The 25,837-nt window shown below is 35.4% G+C and overlaps 1 protein-coding gene across 1 annotated transcript in view; it reads right to left on the bottom strand.

Moving 5' to 3' along the window:
• Window positions 1-3,388: 3,388 nt before the first annotated feature.
• LOC117083176 (ankyrin repeat domain-containing protein 30B-like) overlaps window positions 3,389-25,837 on the bottom strand; it is a 109,540-nt gene continuing 87,091 nt past the window's right edge. Inside the window, 5 exon segments of the mRNA XM_033210517.1 lie at window positions 3,389-3,434; window positions 8,593-8,733; window positions 8,736-8,976; window positions 10,111-10,270; window positions 17,223-17,436. Of these exon segments, the coding sequence (XP_033066408.1) occupies window positions 3,409-3,434; window positions 8,593-8,733; window positions 8,736-8,976; window positions 10,111-10,270; window positions 17,223-17,436 (782 nt within the window). The 3' untranslated portion in view covers window positions 3,389-3,408.

Here is a 25,837-nt window from a genome sequence, read left to right as displayed (position 1 = left end):
ATAATTTCTTTATAGAGTGATGAAAATATTCTAGAATAGATGGTGGTGATGATTGTTTAACTCTGGGAAAGTACTAAAAGTCACTGAATTGTGCACTTTCAAAGAGTGAATTGCATGGCATGTTAATTATATCTCAATAAAATTGTTACCCAGAAAATCAATTTGATACTAGTGACTTGGAGTCGTCATTAGGATGGTGTACTGCTTGCTTTTATATCATTGACCAGGGTTCAAGACATAGAATGAGCAGCTTGCCCATCTTATAGAAAAAGGATATATTAAAAGGCATTCTTTCCATTAGAATCAAGTCCATAAAATTAAAAAAAATCTCTTCCACTGCTCAAAGCACCGACAGATTTTTATTTCCCCAAAGTATGTGGGGACTTTTTTTGGTTCCAAAACTGGTTAAAAAGTACTTTATATGTTAGCTTATTCATCTGAATATCCATTTCAAGTAGACTGGTTTTGAAATCTCCATGGAAATTAAGCTTTCCATTTTAATATTCCTTTAACTTCTTTTCTGTAATTTCTAGAAGCTTCTTATATCTGCAGGAATGTACAAAATGACTAAGTCAAAATGTTTCAGACTAATATTTAATAATTTCTTAAACATGTTCTAACCTATAAAGAAACAAATCAATAAATTATGATCCTCTCTCACTTTTCAACATAGTTTGAGAACATTATAGCAAAATTTAGCTTTATGTATATAATATGAAGAAAAATTTATAACTTACATGACAAAGGATTGATATTATAATCATATATGGAGATTTTATAAATAAACTATTAATATTTATTTTAGTATTTGGTTGGGCAAAAAGTAATCATGGTTTCTGAACCGTGATTACTTTTGCACCAACATAATATGTTAATATAAAACACTAACCTATTATTAAATATGAGTTTTCACTCAGAGATCAGCATCGAAGGGGAAGAGCATATTTATATACATATGTTTGCATAAAACATAAAAATACATTTTTTGATACCTTTTGACAACTGTCTATAGGAAGAAAAGAACAAACAAACACAAATTATCATGAAGATTATTCACAGTAGAAAAGCAGAAAGGAAAGAAAACAGTCTGAGTTGAGGAGGGAAAAGGAAACAGGCATAGTTTTAGAAGAAAGGAAATGAAAAGAAAGATCATGTGAAGACTTAACGACAGTTGTAGGAAGAGATCTAAAGATCTTTGCTAGCACAGTGCTAACAAAGTGAAAGGGATCCAAAACCATGCAGAAAAAGATAATGAGAGAAAAATATTAATTGGAATCAGAGAACACATTAAAGTTCTCAGCAAATACAAAAGCAGCCATGTTGGGGGCTTCAAAGGCACTGAGGAAAATTTCATTTTTAATCTGGGTGGCAGAAACACAATTACTCATTTTACTCTTCTCTAGGTCATACATAGTTTGTATTGTAACATATATGTATGTACATATAATACATGTGTATATATGCACATATGTGTGTGTGTCTGTGTGTATCAAAAACAACAGAAGTTTAGTGATATATATGTACCTCACGTATGTATGGGAGGTACCAGTAGAAAATAAGTAAATATCCATAATATATTTTAAAACTAAAAAAAATCAAAGAGACTAAAAGAAAAGTTAATCAGATGATTTTTGATGGTGTTTAAAAATAACAAGGACAGATTTTTAGATATTAAAGGATAGCAGATATGCACACTACCAAGAGGAAGATTACCAAATACAAACAAAAATATCTTCAGAAGTAAAAATTCAAAGTAGATAATGAAGAGTACAGTTGACAGTATATGCCAAAGGCATTGCCATTATTGTTTTCAAAATCATTAAAGAATAAGTGTGATATTTAGATATACAAAAAAAGTTTCAGTTTTTGCTGTGACTGAAAAAAATTTAAAATAGAATAATTTCTTTAATTATAAAAATGCAGCTATAGGTCAAATTTGTATCTCAGTTGCAATAAATACATTGAAATTATAGTTAATAAATATTTTTAAAGTTCTAAAATTTTGAAATCTTACCCAGTTATTTCTTTTCCTAATTCATTTTTTTCTTTCTTTATTGATCCAAATTATGCTTCAGAGACTGCGTGAAGTCAATACATTGGTTTATTTCTCTTTTCTATCTTCAGTCTTTTAAAGAAATGAAAGAAAATTGTTATTAAAAATCTAGAGACACTCTTCTTTCCTAAATATATTATCTCTTGAGTTCATCAGTTATATGTGTGTAAACCATTTTATAACATGCAGTTTATACACTTTATTCCAATAACGACAGATTGAAAAACATAACTTTTTTAAAAACAACCCAAAATGATTTATACTCTCATCAGTATCATTTGTGGAATTTAAACTGCCAAAATTTATTTGGTAAAAAAGTTTTTATGCATAAAATACTAAATGCTAACAATAAGCTAAAAATAAGTACTTATATTTACATTTTGGTTTCCAAAGATGCCCTCAAAGGATTGTCATCAACTGTTCACATTATTCCAGGTTTGTTCATTCATATCTAAGATCATTTTTGGAAAACTCTCATTTGGTCCCCATAACATTTCTCCCACCTAACTTCAGGATGAGCTAACTATGCTCATTCTCTATAAGCATTCTTTCTAGTTTTTAAATTTTTTCTTTGCTATTAACCATTTCTCTTTAGATAAAGTTTATGTGTTTTCTGTGTTTCTCATTCTCAATATTCTCAACTTACAATGGGTTTATCAAGATGTAACACCACTGTAAACTGAGGAGAACCTGTACTCTGGGTTGAAAAGGCCGGGCGCGGTGGCTCAAGCCTGTAATCCCAGCACTTTGGGAGGCCGAGACGGGCGGATCACGAGGTCAGGAGATCGAGACCATCCTGGCTAACACGGTGAAACCCCGTCTCTCCTAAAAATAGAAAAAACTAGCCGGGCGAGGTGGCGGGCGCCTGTAGTCCCAGCTACTCCGGAGGCTGAGGCAGGAGAATGGCGTAAACCTGGGAGGCGGAGCTTGCAGTGAGCTGAGATCGGGCCACTGCACTCCAGCCCGGGCGACAGAGCAAGACTCCGTCTCAAAAAAAAAAAAAAAATCCTCAATCGCTGATACTCTTTCTTCCAGTTGATCGAGTCGGTTAACTGGAAGAAAGAGTATCAGCGATTGAGGATTTTTTTTTTTTTTTTTTTTTGAGACGGAGTCTTGCTCTGTCGCCCGGGCTGGAGTGCAATGGCCCGATCTCAGCTCACTGCAAGCTCCGCCTCCCAGGTTTACGCCATTCTCCTGCCTCAGCCTCCGGAGTAGCTGGGACTACAGGCGCCCGCCACCTCGCCCGGCTAGTTTTTTCTATTTTTAGGAGAGACGGGGTTTCACCGTGTTAGCCAGGATGGTCTCGATCTCCTGACCTCGTGATCCGCCCGTCTCGGCCTCCCAAAGTGCTGGGATTACAGGCTTGAGCCACCGCGCCCGCCTTTTCAACCCAGAGTACAGGGTCTTCAGACAAGCAGAGAGCCAAATCAGGAATGAACTTCCATTCACAATTGCTTCAAAGAGAATAAAATACCTAGGAATCCAGCTTACAAAGGATGTAAAGGACCTCTTCAAGGAGAACTACAAACCACTGCTCAGTGAAATCAAAGAGGACACAAACAAATGGAAGAACATACCATGCTCATGGATAGGAAGAATCAATATCGTGAAAATGGCCATACTGCCCAAGGTGATTTATAGATTCAATGCCATCCCCATCAAGCTACCAATGACTTTCTTCACAGAATTGGAAAAAACGGCTTTAAAGTTCACATGGAACCAAAAAAGAGCCCGCATTGCCAAGACAATCCTAAGTCAAAAGGACAAAGCTGGAGGCGTCACGCTACCTGACTTCAAACTATACTACAAGGCTACAGTAACCAAAACAGCATGGTACTGGTACCAAAACAGAGATATAGACCAATGGAACAGAACAGAGTCCTCAGAAATAATACCACACATCTACAGCCATCTGATCTTTGACAAACCTGAGAGAAACAAGAAATGGGGAAAGGATTCCCTATTTAATAAATGGTGCTGGGAAAATTGGCTAGCCATAAGTAGAAAGCTGAAACTGGATCCTTTCCTTACCCCTTATACGAAAATTAATTCAAGATGGATTAGAGACTTAAATGTTAGACCTAATACCATAAAAACCCTAGAAGAAAATCTAGGTAGTACCATTCAGGACATAGGCATGGGCAAGGACTTCATGTCTAAAACACCAAAAGCAACGGCAGCAAAAGCAAAAATTGACACATGGGATCTAATTAAACTAAAGAGCTTTTGCACAGCTAAAGAAACTACCATCAGAGTGAACAGGCAACCTACAGAATGGGAAAAAATTTTTGCAACCTACTCATCTGACAAAGGGCTAATATCCAGAATCTACAAAGAACTCAAACAAATATACAAGAAAAAAACAAACAATCCCATCAAAAAGTGGGGAAAGGATATGAACAGACATTTCTCAAAAGAAGACATTCATACAGCCAACAGACACATGAAAAAATGCTCATCATCACTCGCCATCAGAGAAATGCAAATCAAAACCACAATGAGATACCATCTCACACCAGTTAGAATGGCAATCATTAAGAAGTCAGGAAACAACAGGTGTTGGAGAGGATGTGGAGAAATAGGAACACTTTTACACTGTTGGTGGGATTGTAAACTAGTTCAACCATTATGGAAAACAGTATGGCGATTCCTCAAGGATCTAGAACTAGATGTACCATATGACCCAGCCATCCCACTACTGGGTATATACCCAAAGGATTATAAATTACTCTACTACAAAGACACATGCACACGTATGTTTATTGCGGCACTATTCACAATAGCAAAGACTTGGAATCAACCCAAATGTCCATCTGTGACAGACTGGATTAAGAAAATGTGGCACATATACACCATGGAATACTATGCAGCCATCAAAAAGGATGAGTTTGCGTCCTTTGTAGGGACATGGATGCAGCTGGAAACCATCATTCTTAGCAAACTATCACAAGAAGAGAAAACCAAACACCGCATGTTCTCACTCATAGGTGGGAACTGAACAATGAGATCACTTGGACTCGGGAAGGGGAACATCACACACTGGGGCCTATCATGGGGAGGGGGGAGGAGGGAGGGATTGCATTGGGGAGTTATACATGATATAAACGTCATGCACATGTACCCTAGAACTTAAAGTATAATAAAAAAAATAAAAATAAAAATAAAATAAAATAAAAAAAAAAAAGAAAATCCTTATTCTAAAATCTGAAGCTTCAAAAATCTGAAATTTTTTAAATGCAGACATAATTTTTCTCAATAGTCAGAAAAAACATGAGTATTGATTAGAACAATTCTCTATTAGAGTGATTTCAGTTTTGTGTTGATTAAAATATATTCAAATAAAACTTTATTATGTCAATGTCTGAAAAAATAATCAGTAAAATATATTTAATTGTGTTGTAACAACTGGTAAGATAGAATATTTTCAATTTATACAGTCACAGGTAGCATGTATGTCAGATATTGTTCCCTGCTTAGGCAAATTCAAAATAAAACATGATTATGTCTCATAAAAAATAAAGCAATGTACAATTGAAGGTTAAATTGTTCTGCAACAACTAGAAAACACATCCTGAAGCACAAGGTCAATGAGAGTCAGAACAGCCAGAGAAAGCTTCATGAAAAACATTAGATCATGGTTGCTTACAACTGGGGAAGGTGAAGAAACATGGAGGTGGGTTGTGGTGATGACTAAGATGTGAAGTTTCTCTTCAGGGTGATGAAAATGTTCTGAAAATTATTGTGGTGATGGTTATACAACTTTGTGAATATATTAAGAGACATTGAGTTGTATAATTTAAATGTGTGAACTGTATGATATGTGAATTTTATCCTAATAAAGTTCCTTTTTAAACATCCAATGGCAGTATCAAGATAATTTCATTTTCTATTTTGAATATACATACTATACATGATCTAAATATATGTTTATACAATATAATTAAAAAGAAACAACAAAAGAATTGCCTAGCCATTCAAATACTGTGTATATTAACCTAAACATTTGCATTTTGGAAAATAGTATCATGTCATTGGCATCCATTCACAAAAGTGGAGCTAAGAAATAAGATCATTTTCTGGAATATTCCACTAAACATTCTTCTCTGATTAAATATGGCTTGCCTCACCATGGCAACATAAATCACTGAAAAATACTGTTTATTTGAAGAATAGTCTCTCAACTGGTGGGATAAATGATGTATAATTCTTAACCTTCTTAAGGGTAAATATTATGAGAAAAAATATGTAATTATAAGGAAAACATTGCAGAATGACAGCCACAGTTTTAAAAATAAGCACATTATAAGGATAATAAAATTGTAATAAAACTAATTATAATGAACATATAAAGGAAGTCTTCCATGGAAATTAGTATTATAAAACAATTTATATTATTTAACCAGCTATACATTCATTGTTGGCATATTACATTTTATACATACTTGATTTTTTATTTGAAATCATTTCTTCAATAAATCTGTATCTCATCTTTGAGATTAATGTGATAACGTGATGTAGCCTCTATTGACGTCTCAGAGAGGAAAAATGATGTAATCTCTAGTGAAGCCTCAGACACACACAGTTTATTGAGATCAGTCAATTTTCTTTTTGTCTCACAATGACCTGACAAGACATGTTTGTTATTGATTTTGTAAATCATCTTATCAAATTAACAATATTTACTTTCAAAAACATCCCCAAATATTGATTCACCTTATTTTCTTCATTTGTACACATTGCTGCTTGTTAGTGAATTTACTTAAGGACACAAGAAGGTATTATCTTCCTGCCAAATTGGTAGTGTCGTACTACTCAAGAGATTCATCCCACTAGCAATTTGTCCCTTAATGAATCTGTAATGCTTCACAACTTACTGAAGTCCAAAAAAAAAAAAAAAAAAAAAAAGGGCGGGACTAGCGGTGGTAAATTCTACACAGTGGAATTCTTTCCTTCTTCTGTATTAGAAGCACAAATCAACATCAAAGTTCATCACATAGTCAATCAACTGCTGAAATTTTTCCAATAGATTTTTATCTCAGAGTAAAAGTATTTTTATTTCAAAGGCTTTAGAGGCCCTAGGTAACTGGTCTCCACATCCCTTCTGACCTCAGCTGCTATGTTTCTCTCCTCTACTCACTTCTTTTGTACTATACATGAACCCTGCCACCTCTCATGAATTGAAAAATGGGGATCCAATGCAAAGCTAATAAATCACAGATAGCCACAATGATCTTTCTCTGGGACAAAGTTCTATTCACATCTCTGAGCCTTGAAATAGAAATTATGAGCAAATTATTTGTAACAATATTCAAAATAAATTATAACTACCAGCGGGGTGATTAAATCAAATTTGATATTGCTAAAATTCACTATATTTGTCCTAAGGTATTATTTAACAAAACGCAGATGCCTTTAAAAAATTGAGAGGTTATAACAATACATAATTCGAGATTCAAATATGTTCAGATTAAGTCAAATTGACATAAATGAAAATAAAATTCTACCAACTAAAATATATAAAAAGGTACTAAAAAGCATTATTACAAGATGCAGAAATGTACACTTCAAAATATACTTCAAATACACTTCAACTCCTCTGGAAAATTTAGAATTAACTGTCAAAGTAAATTGCTGAATTGAATCTTAATTTCAAAATACTCATTGCTCATATGGACATTCCCATTATCTGCTTCATTGTGGTCATAAAATATGGCCACAAAGAGACATTAAAATCCTCATTTCAGCAGTATAAGCCAATGTCATTAATGTTAATCTATTAAAAATCTTTAAACTGTTAAAAGTTTCATAAGTGACATAATGTCTTTACTCAGAGTAAAACATTTCTCAGTTTTAACTCTGACTTGCTGGAAACAAGGAATGTTTCTAAGCTGATATAGCAGATACATTTATCATCTATTTATACATATATATATGCAACTAGATTCAACATTTAGCCAAGGCCATTTTCTTTCAGGAAGGTTGAAAAGTATTTACATTTTTTGATACTTACTTCTGTTTCTGCTTTCTCTTTTTCACATTGATCTGTACATTCTTTTCAATGGTTACTGTAATTAAATCCTCCTCATTTTTCTCTTTTAGGGGATGATGTTGCATTTTCGTCTGAAGAAACTGAATATTAATTGTTATCTTGCTTTTGTTAGGTTTCTTACATGCATGAACTAATTGCTGTCGAAGCCACATACTTTTGCTTTGTAGTTGAAATAATTTCTGCTCCAGAGACTGCTGCTGTTCAGTGTGTTTGTCCACATTATATTGTTTGTTTTGATACATGTGTTCAGCTTTCTTCATTTGACACTGTGTTTCACGGCAGTCTCTTTGTGCATGTTCTGAAACCAATGTATTTTCTCTTAGAGCATCTCCTGCATAATTCAGATTAAATTTTAGGTTTTTGGATTTCCTTTGAGCTTCACAAAGTGGTTGATGGAGCATCTCATTGTTACATATTGTATTACGCACATCAACATTCGTTTTTCCTTGCAAATGAGCATCTCCTGCACTGTGGAAAGCAAGTTCTTGTTTTTTTTTTGATGTCATACTTTGATCATGGTCTTGTATAGGAGAAGCCAGTCTAGGATGGTTTGATTCAATTTCTATCTCCAGCATTTCTTTGTCTTGTTTTTCCCTCGACTTAAAACTGAGCATTGTGTTCTCAGCTGTAGAACTTGAAGCTGCCCACTATACTGAGATGCCCCTTGTGTTAATGTTTCCTCTTTCAGTTTTAGGGTCATCTGAAGTTCAGCATTCTTTTCTTTGAAAATATTAATGTCCTCAAAGTATTTATATTCCTTCTCCTGGTGCTGATGTTTTAGTGTCTCTACTTCCAGTTTTAGCATGGCAATTTCCTTTTTCAACATGCAGTTTTCATGTAAGAGATCATTTTCATTTTTCGAAGTGTGAGAAAACTAAATAAAAGAAAACAAACTATTAACTAGCACTCAATAAAATGGCATATCATGGTTCCTCTGAAATTAAAGAATAACTTGTACCTTCATATAATGAAAGGGCTTTTATAAATAGGTATTGGTTGAAGAACCATTGAATCAAAACCTCAAATGCTATATAGCATGAATTCCCCAAAGTTCAAACACTTATTTGGAGACAATGAATTCATGACAGTAAAAAAGAAATGACTAGAGAATTTTTAAGAGCCTCAGAATTGGAAGAAAAAAAAAAAACTTTCCCTGAATTAAAACAAGCTCAAAAGTATAAAATAAAAGATTAATCAGTTTGACTACATATGAAAATTGGGTTTACACTCTGATGTCTAACTTATACAAGATCCCATACTAAGAGCCTTAGTGCTGCATATATTTAGACAGACACAATTTCTGGAAGCTTTTTCAGTTCCTTTTTCCTGAGAATATTCTCTAGATTTAAAAAAAAAATAGTTAATTTTAAGAATTATATTTATGAATATTTGATAAGTTGAGACATTGTAACAAGTACTTTTAGTTTTCACAATTTGGCAAGGAAAAGATTAAAAATATAAACAAGTTGTAGGATTTTCTCCAAGCCTTCTGAGTCTACATCCAGGACTTCTTTGCCAAATCTCAGCTAATTCTACTGGGCAAATATGTAAATACAAAAAAAGTCCTCTATTTCAAAACAAAAGTGGCAAAGAAGATACAATCTAGAGAGCCCTACTTGGAATACTATGAGCTTATTTACTATGACAATAACTTTTGCCTCCTCTTGATAATGTTTGAGTCAGTATTAAATGTTAACTTGGAAAAATACACTAAACTATGTAGCTAGGAACAAAATACTTACCAACAAATTATCAGTAAGTATATGGTAGGGATCATCACCATTTTCAAAAGCTCTTTGTATTGGAATAAGATACTACTTGACTGCCATAATTTATAATAAATAACGGTAGCTACAAATGTCATAATTTTAAGACATTTTTTCTCTGATTTAGACCTGAATAATACATACTAAATCAAAGGGATATTAAAAGTAATACTGATGAAATAAAGTTAGAAATATAAATTTTTTGCCAGAAATTGATTCACCTGATTCAAATTACTTGTTACACTCTTCAATTCCATATCTTGTATCCTGAGAGCCTGTGAAAGTTGTTTCACTTCTAACTCATTCCTATGTTGCTCTTTGAGTCTTCTTAATTCTTCCCTAGTTTTTTCATTTAATATATCGACATTTCTTCTCTTCTCTTCTTCTTGATTTAAAGCCAATCTGCCATTAAACAAACTTATCTTAACATTCATTTTGTTAGAAAATAGAATTCACTTTGAGATCTACTTCTTCCTATACTGGTTTATTACTCCAATAAAATTTCTATATTCCTGAATTTTTTCTTTCTAGTTTTCAGGTATTTATTACTCCAACCTCTTCCAAATGACATACATACATGAAAAATAGTGAGAAAAAACATGTTCTAATTAGAAAGTTTCTGTTTTTAGTAGCTTCAACAACTGTTATGGAAAAGAATACTGGAAGCTATTTGGTACATTTATGAGTTGAAAATTATTTTTTAAAAATATCACACAGTGAAAATTCCTCCTCAGTGAGGACAGATCATTTAGAGTTAACTGATTACAGTGACATTACTTTCTATAAAAAAAGTTTACAGATTTATTAGACATAAATATTCCTACTTATAAAATATGGGCAGTATCACTAAAAATAATTTTAATACTAAAATCTCAGACTAGGTTAAACAGTGTAATATCTGTTGTTCCATATGCCTTTTGTTTCCTTTTTGAGTAATACTTTAAACATGTCTTGTTGATTATTATATATTTTTCAACAAATTTTAAATCTCTTTTAGAACAAAAAAGAATATAATATTTAATTAAAGAATAAAAATAATATATATTTTTAACATAGAACACTGAATTAATTTAATTTATGTAAGAGAGCAAGAGATGTTGAATAAACTAATCATAAATTACTGTATATTTTCTTTATATTCCATGCACATTAAGATTAAAAGTGTATAATTAAAGGAAATTGATTCTTGGGGAGAGAAGAATGGCAATTTCATACTCTCTTTGTTGAACTGTAAATGAATATAAATTTTCGTGAGAACAATTTAGAAGTAATGAACAAAGAACTTTTTAAAAACTTGCTATAATTTAACCAATTTTTTTTTTTTATACTTTAAGTTCTAGGGTACATGTGCACAACGTGCAGGTTTGTTACATATGTATACATGTGCCATGTTGGTGTGCTGCACCCATTAACTCGTCATTTACATTAGGTATATCTCCTGATGCTATCCCTCCTTCCTCCCCCAACCCCACAATAGGCCCCGGTGTGTGATGTTCCCCTTCCTGTGTCCAAGTGATCTCATTGTTCAATTCCCACTTATGAGTGAGAACATGTGGTATTTGGTTTTCTGTTCTTGTGATAGTTTGCTGAGAATGACGGTTTCCAGCTGCATCCATGTCCCTACAAAGGACACAAACTCATCCTTTTTTATGGCTACATAGTATTCCATGGTGTATATGTGCCACATTTTCTTAATCCAGTCTGTCACTGATGGATATTTGGGTTGATTCCAAGTCTTTGCTATTGTGAATAGTGCAGCAATAAATATACATGTGCATGTGTCTTTATGGCAGCATGATTTATAATCCTTTGGGTATATCCCCAATAATGGGATGGCTGGGTCAAATGGTATTTCTAGTTCTAGATCCTTGAGGAATTGCCAAACTGTTTTCCACAATGGTTGAACTAGTTTATAGTCCCACCAACAGTGTAAAAGTGTTCCTATTTCTCCACATCCTCTCCAGCACCTGTTGTTTCCTAACATTTTAATGATCGTATAAGGTGTAAGAAAAGGATCCAATTTCAGCTTTCTACTTATGGCTAGCCAATTTTCCCAGCACCATTTATTAAATAGGGAATCCTTTCCCCATTTCTTGTTTTTGTCAGGTATGTCAAAATCAGATGGCTGTAGATGCGTGGTATTATTTCTGAGTGCTCTGTTCTGTTCCATTGGTCTATATCTCTGTTTTGGTACCAGTACCAAGCTGTTTTGGTTACTGTAGCCTTGTAGTATAGTTTGAAGTCAGATAGTGTGATGCCTCCAGCCTTTGTTCTTTTGACTTAGGATTGTCTTGGCAATGTGGGGTCTTTTTCGGTTCCATATCAACTTTAAAGCAGTTTTTTCCAATTCCATGAGGAAAGTCATTGGTAGCTTAATGGAGATGGCATTGAATCTATAAATGACCTTGGGCAGTATGGCCATTTTCACGATATTGATTCTTCCTATCCATGAGCATGGAATGTTCTTCCATTTGTTTGTGTCCTCTTTTACTTCACTGAGCAGTGGTTTGTAGTTCTCCTTGAAGAGGTCCTTTATATCCCTTTTAAGTTGGATTCCTAGGTATTTTATTTTCTTTGAAGCTATTGTGAATGGGAGTTCATTCATGATTTGGCTCTCTGTTTGTCTGTTACCGGTGTATACGAATGCTTGTGATTTTTGCATGTTGATTTTGTATCCTGAGACTTTGCTGAAGTTGCTTATCAGCTTAAGGAGATTTTGGGCTGAGACGATGGGGTTTTCTAAATATACAATCATGTCATCTGCAAACAGGGACAATTTGACTTCTTCTTTTCCTAACTGAATACCCTTGATTTCTTTCTCTTGCCTGATTGCCCTAAACAGAACTTCCAACACTATGTTGAATAGGAGTGGTGAGAGAGAGCATCCGTGTCTTGTGCCAGTTTTCAAGGGGAATGCTTCCAGTTTTTGCCCATTCAGTATGATATTGGCTGTGGGTTTGTCATAAATAGCTCTTATTATTTTGAGGTACGTTCCATCAATACCAATTTTATTGAGAGTTTTTATCATGAAGGGCTGTTGAATTTTATCAAAGGCCTTTTCTGCATCTATTGAGATAATCATGTGGTTTTTGTCTTTGGTTCTGTTTATATGCTGGATTATGTTTATTGATTTGCGTGTGTTGAACCAGCCTTGCATCCCAGGGATGAAGCCCACTTGATCATGGTGGATAAGCTTTTTGATATGCTGCTGGATTCTGTTTGCCAGTATTTTATTGAGGATTTTTGCATCGATGTTCATCAGGGATATTGGCGTAAAATTCTCTTTTTCTGTTGTATCTCTGTCAGGCTTTGGTATCAGGATGATGTTGGCCTCATAAAATGAGTTAAGGAGGATTCCCTCTTTTTCTATTGATTGGAATAGTTTCAGAAGGAATGGTACCAACTCCTTCTTGTACCTCTGGTTGAATTTGGCTGTGAATTCTTCTGGTCCAGGACTTTTTTTGGTTGGTAAGCTATTAATTATTGCCTCAATTTCAGAGCCTGCTATTGGTCTATTCAGGGATTCAACTTCTTCCTGGTTTAGTCTTGGGAGAGTGTAAGTGTCCAGGAAATTATCCATTTCTTCTAGGTTTCCTAGTTTATTTGTGTAGAGGTGTTTATAGTATTCTCTGATAGTAGTTTCTATTTCTGTGGGGTTGGTGTTGATATCTCCTTTATCATTTTTTATTGTGTCTATTTGATTCTTCTCTCTTTTCTTCTTTATTAGTCTTACCAGCGGTCTATCAATTTTGTTGATCTTTTCAAAAAACCAACTCCTGGATTAATTGATTTTTTGGAGGGTTTTTTGTGTCTCTATCTCCTTCAGGTCTGCTCTGATCTTAGTTATTTCTTGCCTTCTGCTAGCTTTTGAATGTGTTTGCTCTTGCTTCTCTAGTTCTTTTAATTGTGTTGTTAGAGTGTCAATTTTAGATCTTTCCTGCTTTCTCTTGTGGGCATTTAGTGCTATAAATTTCCCACTACACACTGCTTTAAATGTGTCCCAGAGATTCTGGTATGTTGTGTCTTTGTTCTCATTGGTTTCAAAGAACATCTTTATTTCTGCCTTCATTTCGTTATGTACCCAGTAGTCATTCAGGTGCAGGTTGTTCAGTTTACGTGTAGTTGAGTGGTTTTGATTGAGTTTCTTAGTCCTGAGTTCTAGTTTGATCGCACTGTGGTCTGAGAGACAGTTTGTTATAATTTCTGTTCTTTTACATTTGCTGAGGAATGCTTTACTTCCAACTATGTGGTCAATTTTGGAATAAGTGCAATGTGGTGGTGAGAAGAATGTACATTCTGTTGTTTTGAGGTGAAGAGTTCTGTAGATGTCTATTAGGTCCGTTTGGTGCAGAATTGAGTTCAATTCCTGGATATCCTTGTTGAGTTTCTCTTTAATTGATCTGTCTAACATTCACAGTGGGGTGTTAAATCCTCCCATTATTATTGTATGGGAGTCTAAGTCTCTTTGTAAGTCTCTAAGGACTTGCTTGATGAATCTGGGTTCTCCTGCATTGGGTGCATATATATTTAGGATAGTTAGCTCTTCCTGATGAATTGATCCCTTTACCATTATGTAATGGCCTTCTTTGTCTCTTTTGATCTTTGATGGTTTAAAGTCTGTTTTATCAGAGACTAGCATTGCAACCCCTGCTTTTTTTTGTTCTCCATTTGCTTGGTAGATCTTCCTCCATACCTTTATTTTGAGCCTATGTGTGTCTCTGCATGTGAAATGGGTCTCCTGAATACAGCAAACTGATGGGTCTTGACTCTTTATCCAGTTTGCTAGTCTGTGCCTTTTAATTGGACCATTTAGTCCATTTACATTTAAGGTTAATATTCTTTTGTGTGAACTTGATCCTGTCATTATGATATTAGCTGGTTATTTTGCTCGCTAGTTGATGCAGTTTCATCCTAGCATCGATGGACTTTACATTTTGACATGTTTTTGCAATGGCTGGTACTGGTTGTTCCTTTTCATGTTTAGTGCTTCCTTCAGGATCTCTTGTAAGGCAGGCCTGATGGTGACAAAATCTGTAAGCATTTTCTTGTCTGTAAAGGATTTTATTTCGCCTTCACTTTTGAAACTTAGTTTGGCCAGATATGAAATTCTGGGTTGAAAATTCTTTAAGAATGTTGAATATTGGCCCCCACTCTCTTCAGGCTTGGAGAGTTTCTGCCAAGAGATCTGCTGTTAGTCTGATGGGCTTTCATTTGTGGGTAACCGGACCTTTCTCTCTGGCTGCCCTTAACATTTTTTCCTTCATTTCAACTTTGGTGAATCTGGCAATTATGTGTCTTGGAGTTGCTCTTCTGGAGGAGTATCTTTGTGGCATTCTCTGTATTTCCTGAATTTGAATGTTGGCCTGCCCTACTTGGTTGGGGAAGTTCTCCTGGATGATATCCTGAAGAGTGTTTTCCAACTTGGTTCCATTTTCCCCATCACTTTCAGGCACACCAATCAGATGTAGATTTGGTCTTTTCACATAATCTCATATTACTTGGAGGCTTTGTTCATTTCTTTTTACTCTTTTTTCTCTACACGTCTCTTCTCACTTCATTTCATTCATTTGATCTTCAATCGCTGATACTCTTTCTTCCAGTTGATCGAGTTGGTTACTGAAGCTTGTGCATTTGTCACATAGTTCTCGTGTTATGGTTTTCATCTCTATCAGTTCTTTTAAGGACTTCTCTACATTTGTTATTCTAGTTATCCATTCGTCAAATTTTTTTTCAAGGTTTTTAGTTTCTTTGTGCTCGTTACGTAGTTCCTCCTTTAGCTCTGAGAAGTTTGATCAACTGAAGCCTTCTTCTCTTGACTCATCAAAGTCATTCTCTGTCCACCTTTTTTCCATTGCTGACGATGAGTTGTGTTCCTTTGGAGGGGGAGATGCACTCTGATTTTTGAATTTTAGCTTTTCTGCACTGATTTTTCCCCATCTTTGTGGTTTTATCGGCCTTTGGCCTTTGATGTTGGTGATGTACTGATGGGGTTTTGGTTGGGTGTCCTTTCTGTTTGTTAGTTTTCCTTCTAACAGTCAGGACCCTCAGCTGTAGGTCTGTTGGAGTTTGCTTGAGGTCCACTCCAGACCCTGTTTGCCTGGGTATCAGCAGTGGAGGCTGCAGAAGATAGAATATTGCTGAACAGCGAGTGTTGCTGTCTGATTCTTGCTCTGGAAGCTTTGTCTCAGGGGTGTATCCTGCCCTGTGAGGTGTGAGGTGTCGGTCTGCACCTAGTGGGGGATGTCTCCCAGTTAGGCTACTCAGGGGTCAGGGACCCACTTGAGCAGGCAGTCTGTCTATTCTCAGATGTCAACCTCAGTGCTGGGAGATCCACTGCTCTCTTCAAAGCTGTCAGACGGGGGCATTTACCTCTGCCGAGGTTTCTGCTGCTTTTTGTTTAGCTATGCACTGTCCCCAGAGGTGGAGTCTACAGAGGCAGGCTGGCCTCCTTGAGCTGTGGTGGGCTCCACCCAATTCCAGCTTCCTGGCGGCTTTATTTACCTACTTAAGCCTCAGGAATTGTGGGTGCCCCTCCCACAGCCTTGCTGCCACTGTGCAGTTAGATCTCAGACTGCTGTGCTAGCAATGAGGGTGGCTCCGTGGCAGTGGGAGCCTCTGGGCCAGGTGTGGGATATAATCTCCTGGTGTGCCGTTTGCTAAGACCCTTGGTAAAGCGCTACTAGGGTGGGTATTCACCCGATTTTCCAGGTGTTGTGTGTCTCAATTTCCTTTGGCTAGGAAAGGAAATTCCCTTTCCCCTTGTGCTTCCCAGGTGAGGCGATGCATTGCCCTGCTTCAGCTCTGGATGGTCACGCTGCACCCACGAACCAGCGCCAAGTGTCTGACATGACCCAGTGAGATGAAGCCGGTACCTTAGTTGAAAATGCAGAAATCACCTGTCTTCTGTGTCACTCACACTGGGAGCTGGAGGCTGGAGCTGTTCCTATTCAGCCATCTTTGGCATGCCCCACCCCTAGATATTTTTATATTGAAGGATCTATTCCAAGTCAATAATTAGAAAGGATAAAAAAGATTTACATGCAGTTATGCATTGCAGCACTTATAATACAAAAAATTAAAAATCAAAAATATTAATTTGTTAAGTAATGGGATTTCCAAATAATGGCCTTCTATATAGCCATTAAAGTTGTGATTTAAATAAATATGCATTTAGTTATCAGCAGAAGTATTCACATTTAAGAACTTGTATTATTTAAAAGAATTTGACACTCTACAAGACAGAGATTTTTCTCTCCAGTTAAACCTCAGAAGGTAAGGTAGCTTTTAGAAAAAGTATCCTACATACCTTTAGTATAAATAGTTGAAATATTTATTTCAAACCAGGATATCATACCTCACACTGCAGAGCTCTTGTTTCCATTTAACTTTTTGGTTCTCTAACCGTGATTTTATTTCTTTTGCTTCTGATAGTTCCTTTTGTAGTACACAAAACTTGTTTTTCATTTGTTCCAGTTTTCTTGTAAGTTGTTCACAGTGATCTTTTTTAAGTTCCCGTGCTCTTTCACAAGAAGGAACTGCATCCAACATTTTTGATAGGCTAGTCGAATCTGTCTCAAGGAGGAGATAGAAATAAAATATATTAGTACTTTTGGGATATAAAGGGCTGCATATTTTAACAATCATTAACTCATACACTGAACAAATTTATATTGATTACCTACCATGGGGAAGGCATTATACTAAGCTCTGCAGATTAAACAGAAAAAAACAAAACAAAATGAAACAAAACTCTGCTCTTGTTTAGCTTAAAATATAAAATATAAAATAAAAAACAAAGCCCCAGAAAAGTTACAATTAAAAATTCAGATAGATACTGTAAGAAAACAGATTGCTTAGAATAAGATCTATACTAGGCCCATGGAAAAATCCCCTGAGGATTGTATAGCTACACTGAGGAATGAAGACTGAAAAGGATGCAGTTGAGCAAGTGGGGAAGGAAAGCATTTTAGCCAGTGTGTGGCATGTGCTGAAGCTGTAGTGTAGTCTGCCTCTAGCCACAAGAGATCAACAGATGTTGATTTTTCTTCTTAGCTAAAACAATTAAAAATAAAACACACAAAATACACTAAACAATTTTTTAGACAGTGGACATTAGACCAAGAAGATGATAATCCCTGAAAAACAGGAAAATAAAATGGAAAGCAAACCTCATGAATGTTTCAGCTTCCTGCCTTGACAGAGATCCAAGACATGACACAGGAAGAAAAAACTGAAGTGGAACCTACCAGACTCTCTTGGTTACACTGCTGAAGCTTAGAGTCTGGTAAAACCAAAGGAGACAGACAACACCGAACAGAGCACTGAGGAGGAGAGAGAGATACAGAATCGAAAGCAAGAAACCCCTGGAAATCCCCTCCCAGTATTTAGCAAAATAATGAAGATTGCATGTGAGCCAGAAAACTACCTAAGACCAAGCCAGGTCAGGGGGACTTATAAAATTAGAGAAAATCACACCTGTGCTCACATAGTACCAAGAAGAGTGCCTATTTTTATAGATTTGCCTGGGAAGACTCAGACTTCCCAGGAAAATGAATAGTCTGAAAGGTCTTGCCTCAGGTGTGGGGAGTTAGCTCATATCATAAAAAGAAAAAATAAAAAGGATCAACCTGTTTATAAGTAACTCAACTCTATTCTACAATAAAAATCAAGAAGATAAGTAGAGCAATAGAAGATACTTTAAAAAACTAAATTGCACTTGTAAAGATACAAGTTACAATGCTGGAGATGAAAGCTACGCTGAGTAGATATGAGCATAGATTGATTTGCCACCAAGAAAGAAAAGTTTCCTAAATTTGAGACACTAGAGAACTATGAGCAAACTCCCAGCACGTAATATATAAGTCCCTAAAGAAGTAGGAGGACAGACAGAAAAAAATTTGAGGAAAAATTGGCTAAATATATTCTAAACTTAATGAAAGCTACAATCCCACAGATCCAGGCTGGTATCTAGCTGGAAGTGAAGAAATGAAAATACAAGATTGTAATTTCTTATACCATCTATGATATGATATAATATTACTTGAAGGTGGGTTGTGATGAGGAAAATCCATACACTATATATTCTAAAACAACCACTAAGACAGCAAAGCATTTATATATAAAACTAAATCATAAAAATTACTAAACTAGTCTGAAGGAAGCAGAAAAAGAATAAAACAAAGCAAAGAAGATCTGGGACTAATAGAAATCAAACAGCATGGTGACAGACAATTTTTATCATATCAATAATCACATTATAAATTAAACTGATCGAAAAACCTCTGCTCAAAGGCAGATTGCCAGAATGGATATAAAAGTAAGATCTACCTGTATAACACCTATAAGAAATAAACTTTAAATATAAAGACAAAAATTGGTTAAAGATGAAACAAGACACACCACACTAACACATGACAAAAGAAGGCTGAGGAGGAGTGGTTGTATTAATACCAAAGTACATTTCATAGCAAAAATATTACCAGCAATACACAAGGTCATTTTATAGTGACAAAGGTTCACTTAACCAGGAAAACATAACAGTCCTAAATATTTTTGTAGAAAATAACATAAATCCTTCAAACTACATGATACAAAAATAGATAGAACTGCAAAAGAAATGGACAAATGCCCAAGTATAGTCTAAAATTTCTAAACCCCTTACTCAAGTAGTAGAATAAGGAGGCAGAAAGTTGGCAAGAATGTGGTAGACTTAACATCATTCTTCAGAAGTACTTAAGGACTATATTCTAGATCATATCTTAATGAAAGGATTGAGAAGGATTTAGGTCACACAAAACATGTTACCTGACCCCAAAACAGTCAAATTAAAAATCAATAATAAAAATGTACCTGGAACAACTCAACTATTGGAAATTAAGTAACATAACATCCAAACAACCCTAGGTTGGCTCCAAAAATAATAAAAAGAAAAATTAGAAAGTATTTTGAACTAACTTCAAATGAAAACACAACACGTTAGATATTGTAAAATGCATCTACAACAGCACTTAAATAAAAATTTTCAGCACTGAATGTCTACATTAGAAGACTCCCAAATAAATAACTTTGACTTTTACCTTAAGAAACTAAAGAAAAAAATAAGAAAAAAGTAAACTCAATGGAAGTAGAGGAAATGATAAGTATCTGCATTGGCTTGAATGTTTTTGTCCTTGCAATTTTCATATGCTAAAATCAAATCACAGAGGTGATGTTATTAGGAGGCAGGAGTTTTGGGATGTAATTAGGTCATGAGGGCCACCCTTCATAAATGGATTAATGCTCTGATAGAAATAACCCCAGAGAGCCTCTTTACCCTTTCTGCCATGTGAGGACACAGGGCAAAAGAATGCATCAATAAATCATGAAGTGATACCTCTTCAGACATAAAATTTGATGATACCTTGTGATCTGGAACTGTGCAGCTTCCAAAATTGTGAGAATTCAATCTATGTTCTTGATAAGCTCCCAACTATAGATTTTTAAAATAATAGGCAAAGAGAACTAAAACATCAGAGATGGAACTAATAAAACACAAAAATGATAGAAAAATTGAACAACACCAAACACTTTGAGAGGGTCAATAAAAGCAAAAGTCTATCTAGCCAAACTAGCTCTTGAAAAGAAAAAGTTACAATTACTAACTCTGGAAATGAGTTAATGTGACATTATTTCAGATTCTACAGATACTTAAAAATACAAGGTAATATTAAAAAATGTATGTGAATAAACACGACAACGTAGACAAAATTGACAAATTCATTGAAATGTGAAAATTACCATCTGATTTTTGACAAAACTGAAAAAAAAAGCAATGGGAAAAGAATTCCCTATTTAATAAATGGTATTGGGAAAACTGGCTGGCCATATGCAGAAAACTGAAAGTCGACCCCTTCTTTACACCTTATACAAAAATTAACTCCAGATGGATTAAAGACTTAAACATAAAACCTAAAACCATAAAAAGCCTAAAAGAAAACCTAGGCAATACCATTCAGGACATAGGCATGGGTAAGGATTTCATGACTAAACATCAAAAGCAATGGCAACAAAAGCTAAAATTGACAAATGGGAACTGGTTAAACTAAAGAGCTTTGGCACACCAAAAGAAACTAGCATCAAAATGAACAGGCAACCTTTAAGATAGTAGAAAATTTCTGCAATCTATCCATCTGACAAAGGGCTAATATCCAGAACCTATAATAACTTAAACAAATTTACAAGAAAAAACAAACAGCTCCATCAAAAAGTGGGCGAAGGATATTAACAGACACTTCTTCAAAGATGACATTTATGGAGCCAACAAACATAGGAAAAAAAATCTCATCATCATTAGTCATTAGAGAAACGCAAATGAAAACCACAATGAGATATAATCTCATGCCAGTTAAAATTGCGATCATTAAAAAGTAAGGAAATGAGCCTGTAATCCCAGCACTTTGGGAGGCTGACACGGGTGGATCACGAGGTCAGGAGATCGAGACCATCCTGGCTAACACGGTGAAACCCCGTTTCTACTAAAAAATCCAAAAAACTAGCCGAGCGAGGTGGTGGGCGCCTGTAGTCCCAGCTACTCAGGAGGCTGAGGCAGGAGAATGGTGTAAACCCAGGAGGCAGAGCTTGCAGTGAGCTGAGATCTGGCCACTACACTCCAGCCTGGGTGACAGAGTGAGACTTTGTCTCAAGAAAAAAAAAAAAAAAAAGTCAGGAAACAACAGATGCTGGAGAGGATGTGGAGAAATAGGAACACTTTTACACTGTTGGTGGGAGTGTAAATTATACCAACCATTGTAGAAGACAGTGTGGCGATTCCTCAAGGATCTAGAACGAGAAATACCATTTGACCCAGCCATCCCATTACTGGGTATATACCCAAAGGATTATAAATCATGCTACTATAAAGACACATGCACACGTATGTTTATTGCGGCACTATTCACAATAGCAAAGACTTGAAACCAACTCAAATATCCATCAATGACAGACTGGATAAAGAAAATGTGGCCCATATACACCATGGAATATTATGTGGCCATAAAAAAGGATGAGTCCATGTCCTTTGCAGGGACATGGATGAAGCTGAAAACCATCATTCTCAGCACACTAGCACAAGAACAGATAACCAAACACCACATGTTATCACTCATAAGAGAGAGTTGAACAATGAGAACATATGGACACGGGGAGGGGAACATCACACACCAGGGCCTGTTGTGGGGTAAGGGGCTAGGGGAGGGGTAGCATTAGGAGAAGTACGTAATGTAGATGATAGGTTGATGGGTACAGAAAATCACCATGACACATGTATACCTATATAACAAACCTGCACGTTCTGCACATGTAACCTAGAACATAAAGTATAACAATAATAATAGAAAAAAGAAAAAAATTTTAACTAGGAATAACAGTATACTGATTCTGGCAAACATTCAGAGGAAACCTTTATGTAAGAGATCCAATTCTTTTTTCCAAAATAAAAATGGTGTCAACAATAGAAAAATAAAATCTAGTCAGTAGTCAAAAAAAATACAATATCTCAAGAAAAAATAGATAACCTGCATTACCCTAAATCTATAAAAGAGTATTAAGTCATACTTAAAAATCTTCCTACAATGAAAAGTCCAGGCCAAGAATCCTACACTGGTGATTTCTACCAAATATTTTAGAGAAAAAATGAGATATAATTCTAAACAAACTCTACCCCTAAAATAAAAGAAAGTACAATATAGTTTGGATGTGTGTCCTCACCAAAATCTCCCATTGAAATATAATCCCCAATGTTGGAAGTAAAGTTTGGTGAGTGGTGAATGCATCATGAGGAATGATTTCTCACAAATAATTTAGCACCATGCCCTTGGTGTTGTCCTCATAATAGTGATTCTCATGAAAATTGGTCATTTAAATGTGCATGGCACCTCCCACCTCTCTCTCTTGCTCCTACTCTGGCCATGTGATGTACAAATTCCTGCTTCACCTTCTGCCATAATTGTAAGCTTCCACAGTCCTCCCCAGAAGCAGAGCCCCATGTTATGCTTCTTGTACAACCTGTAGAAATGTGAGCCAGTGAAACCTATTTTCTCATAAATTACCCAATCTCAGGTATTTCTCTATAGCAGCGCAGAAATAGCCTAATACGGAGTACATTTCAACTCATTGTATAATGCTAGCATTACTCTAAATCAAAACCAGATGATATTATTATAAACAAGAGAAATGCCTTATGAACATGTATGCAAAATTCAACCAAGTTGTGAAGCAACAATGATAACCTTAAAAAGATGAGTGAATAAACTATGTGCTATAGTTATACAATGGAAATAACTACGTGCTATAGTTATACAATGGAATATTACTAAGGACTAAAAGGAGATGAACTATCAAGCTATGAAAAGACTTAAATGCATGTTTCCAAAAATGACATTATCCATAAAACAAAATTATGGATAGAGTAAAAAGATCAGTGATGGTTACCAAAAGGTTGAAGAGCAAAGATGTATGTTGATATCCTGTGTTTTTCCAATTTTCAGAACTTTTGGCTCATCTTTCTAAACTGAAAAAGAGAGTCATTTCTTCTATCTAAGTTTACTTTCACTTGCTTGAGACATGTTATCACCCTTGAGGGTGTGGCTTTAATGTATGCTGAGGAATACAATTTGTTTCTGAGTGCTGTCAGGGGAGTCAGCCTCTGTATGATTCTTTGGGATATATGTAAACTTAGTATGGTGGTTTTCCCAAATGCTAGTTCTCATGGCAGCATACTGGGCATGTGAGAAAGCCTTAGATTTGCTGCAGAAATGAGAAAGTGGAAGTCTCAGGAAGCCTACGTCACTTTCCTATCCTCACTTGAGTCAGCAAATTTTGTAATGGGGTGTGCAGTGCAACCTCCCAGCTAACAAATGGTGACCGCAGGTTAGAATGTACTGTGGTAGAAGTGGGTAAGAACATGCTTTGTCTTTGTTTTACTTGTAGGAACTCTCTGTTGCCTCAGTTTATCGGCAAGCCTGTGTAATGCCTAGCACCCAGAATTCTCTACTCAGCTCCAGAAAGAAGGATGAAGCTTAGCAAAACTACACTGACACGCTGGACTGAACTGACAAAACTGGCCTGCTGTTTGGATACCTTAACGAGGAGCACAAGCACCAGCCAAGACAAGGGTCTCAGGAAAAGCTCTTAGTGAATTACAAAGAGGATCCCAGAGGAAAGAGAAAACGCGGCAACAGTTCTATGTCCTGAGTGGTCATAAATGGCTCGGCTTCCTTATCAAAACCCTGACCTAAGACTCATAAAAAGCTTATATGACTTTTTCTTCAAAAAAGCAGTCTCCTGTCTTCCTCTCCCCACAAAAACACACTGTGTCTGATAGTTGCCATTTACCCAGATAAGTTTAATTAAATATCAACCCCCATTTTCTTTCAGGAATTAATATTTTACTATTACTTTCTTTGATTGATTCAGCAAACTTTATGATATAGTTTGTTTTCCAGGATAAATTATTCATTAATAAGATTCTTCAAAGATATGTATACTTTAATATCAATGAAATTTATGTCTAGTCTCTTAAAGTTAAAAAAAGTCTAGGTTCAAACTATATCAAAAGCGTGCAGAGTCCCAGGTGACAAAAAGTAAATGTGTAACTATTTTCCTTTAGAAACAAAAACATTGAGTTTAAAATTTTTGAGTGAAAAAAGAAAAAAGCAAAAAACACAGAAGGAAAATTTTACAAACCATTTCATCATCTAGAGCCCATTTATCATATAGCATCTGTGAATCTCACACATGGCTAACATATACTGGTTAAAAACTATGAGAGTTTCTGAAGTACAAGATACACTTAGAATCACTTATATCATTAAATTAAAAGCACTCATCATATTCTTTAATTTATCCTATAATTGAGAAGGCACAGTTACAATGATAGCTTAGTTGAATGTAAAATTGATGTCTCATCAATGAAAGTGTAATGAATTCATGAGCAAGGATGTATATTAGGGAATAATAGTAAATAAAAATATTCATTGTTTTCTATACACATGTGGTGCAGTTTTATGTCTACATTTTTTTTGCATCCTCTCATTTATCCATTTGAATGTTTCTTGATCCCCTCATGTCAGTGAGCATATACAATTCATAAAGAAAATAATGTATAAAAAACTTTCACTATTGAAATATTTATTCAAAAACTTGATTGCTAAATATTAATTAGGTGTAAATATTTTTATTTTGAAATCAGTATAATATTTAAAAATTAGCTTAGTATTCAAGTAATAAATTCAGTATTTTTTGTTTGTTTCAAATATTAGTCTGATTTGATTTATCATATTAGTCTCTAACAAATTTTTATTTTTTTATTTTTATTTTTTTGAAATGGAGTCTCATTCTGTCAACCCTGCTGGAGTGCAGTGGCGTGATCTTGGCTCACTGCAACCTCCACCCGCTGGGTTCAAGCAACTCTCCTGCCTCAGCCTCTTGAGTAGCTGGGATTACAGGCGTGTGCAACCATGCCAAGTTATTTTTTTTATTTTTTATTTTTTTGGTATTTTTAGGAGAGACAGGGTTTCACCATGTTGGCCAGGCTGGTCTCGAACTGCTGACCCCAAGTGATCCACCCACCCTCCTCAGCCTCCCAAAGTGCTGGGATTACAGGCATGAGCCATCAGGCTTGGCCTTCTAACAGATTTTTATAGAACAGCAATTTTACTAACAAAGCCAATGAGTTCATATTCAAATTTATCTCACGTAAATAACTAATATCAACAAAAATCTCTCTCTGAATCCTGAAAGCAATAGAGAAGAGTAATGAGTCACTGTGGTAGACCCAAATCTAGTAATCCCTCCTTCTTCCAATACTCTCCAGAGCACACACAATATAATCTTTTGGAGTGCAAATGTTCCAAATGCATCTGAAGTGAGTTCACTCAAGTTTGCTTCTCAGAAACTTCACAATTACCTAGTTAGCTTCTTCCCCTCACACCC

Source organism: Trachypithecus francoisi, unplaced genomic scaffold (genome assembly GCF_009764315.1).
Source record: "Trachypithecus francoisi isolate TF-2019V2 unplaced genomic scaffold, Tfra_2.0 Contig00298, whole genome shotgun sequence".
In the NCBI taxonomy this organism is placed as follows: Eukaryota; Metazoa; Chordata; class Mammalia; order Primates; family Cercopithecidae; genus Trachypithecus; species Trachypithecus francoisi.
This window is presented reverse-complemented; position numbering and strand designations above follow the sequence as displayed.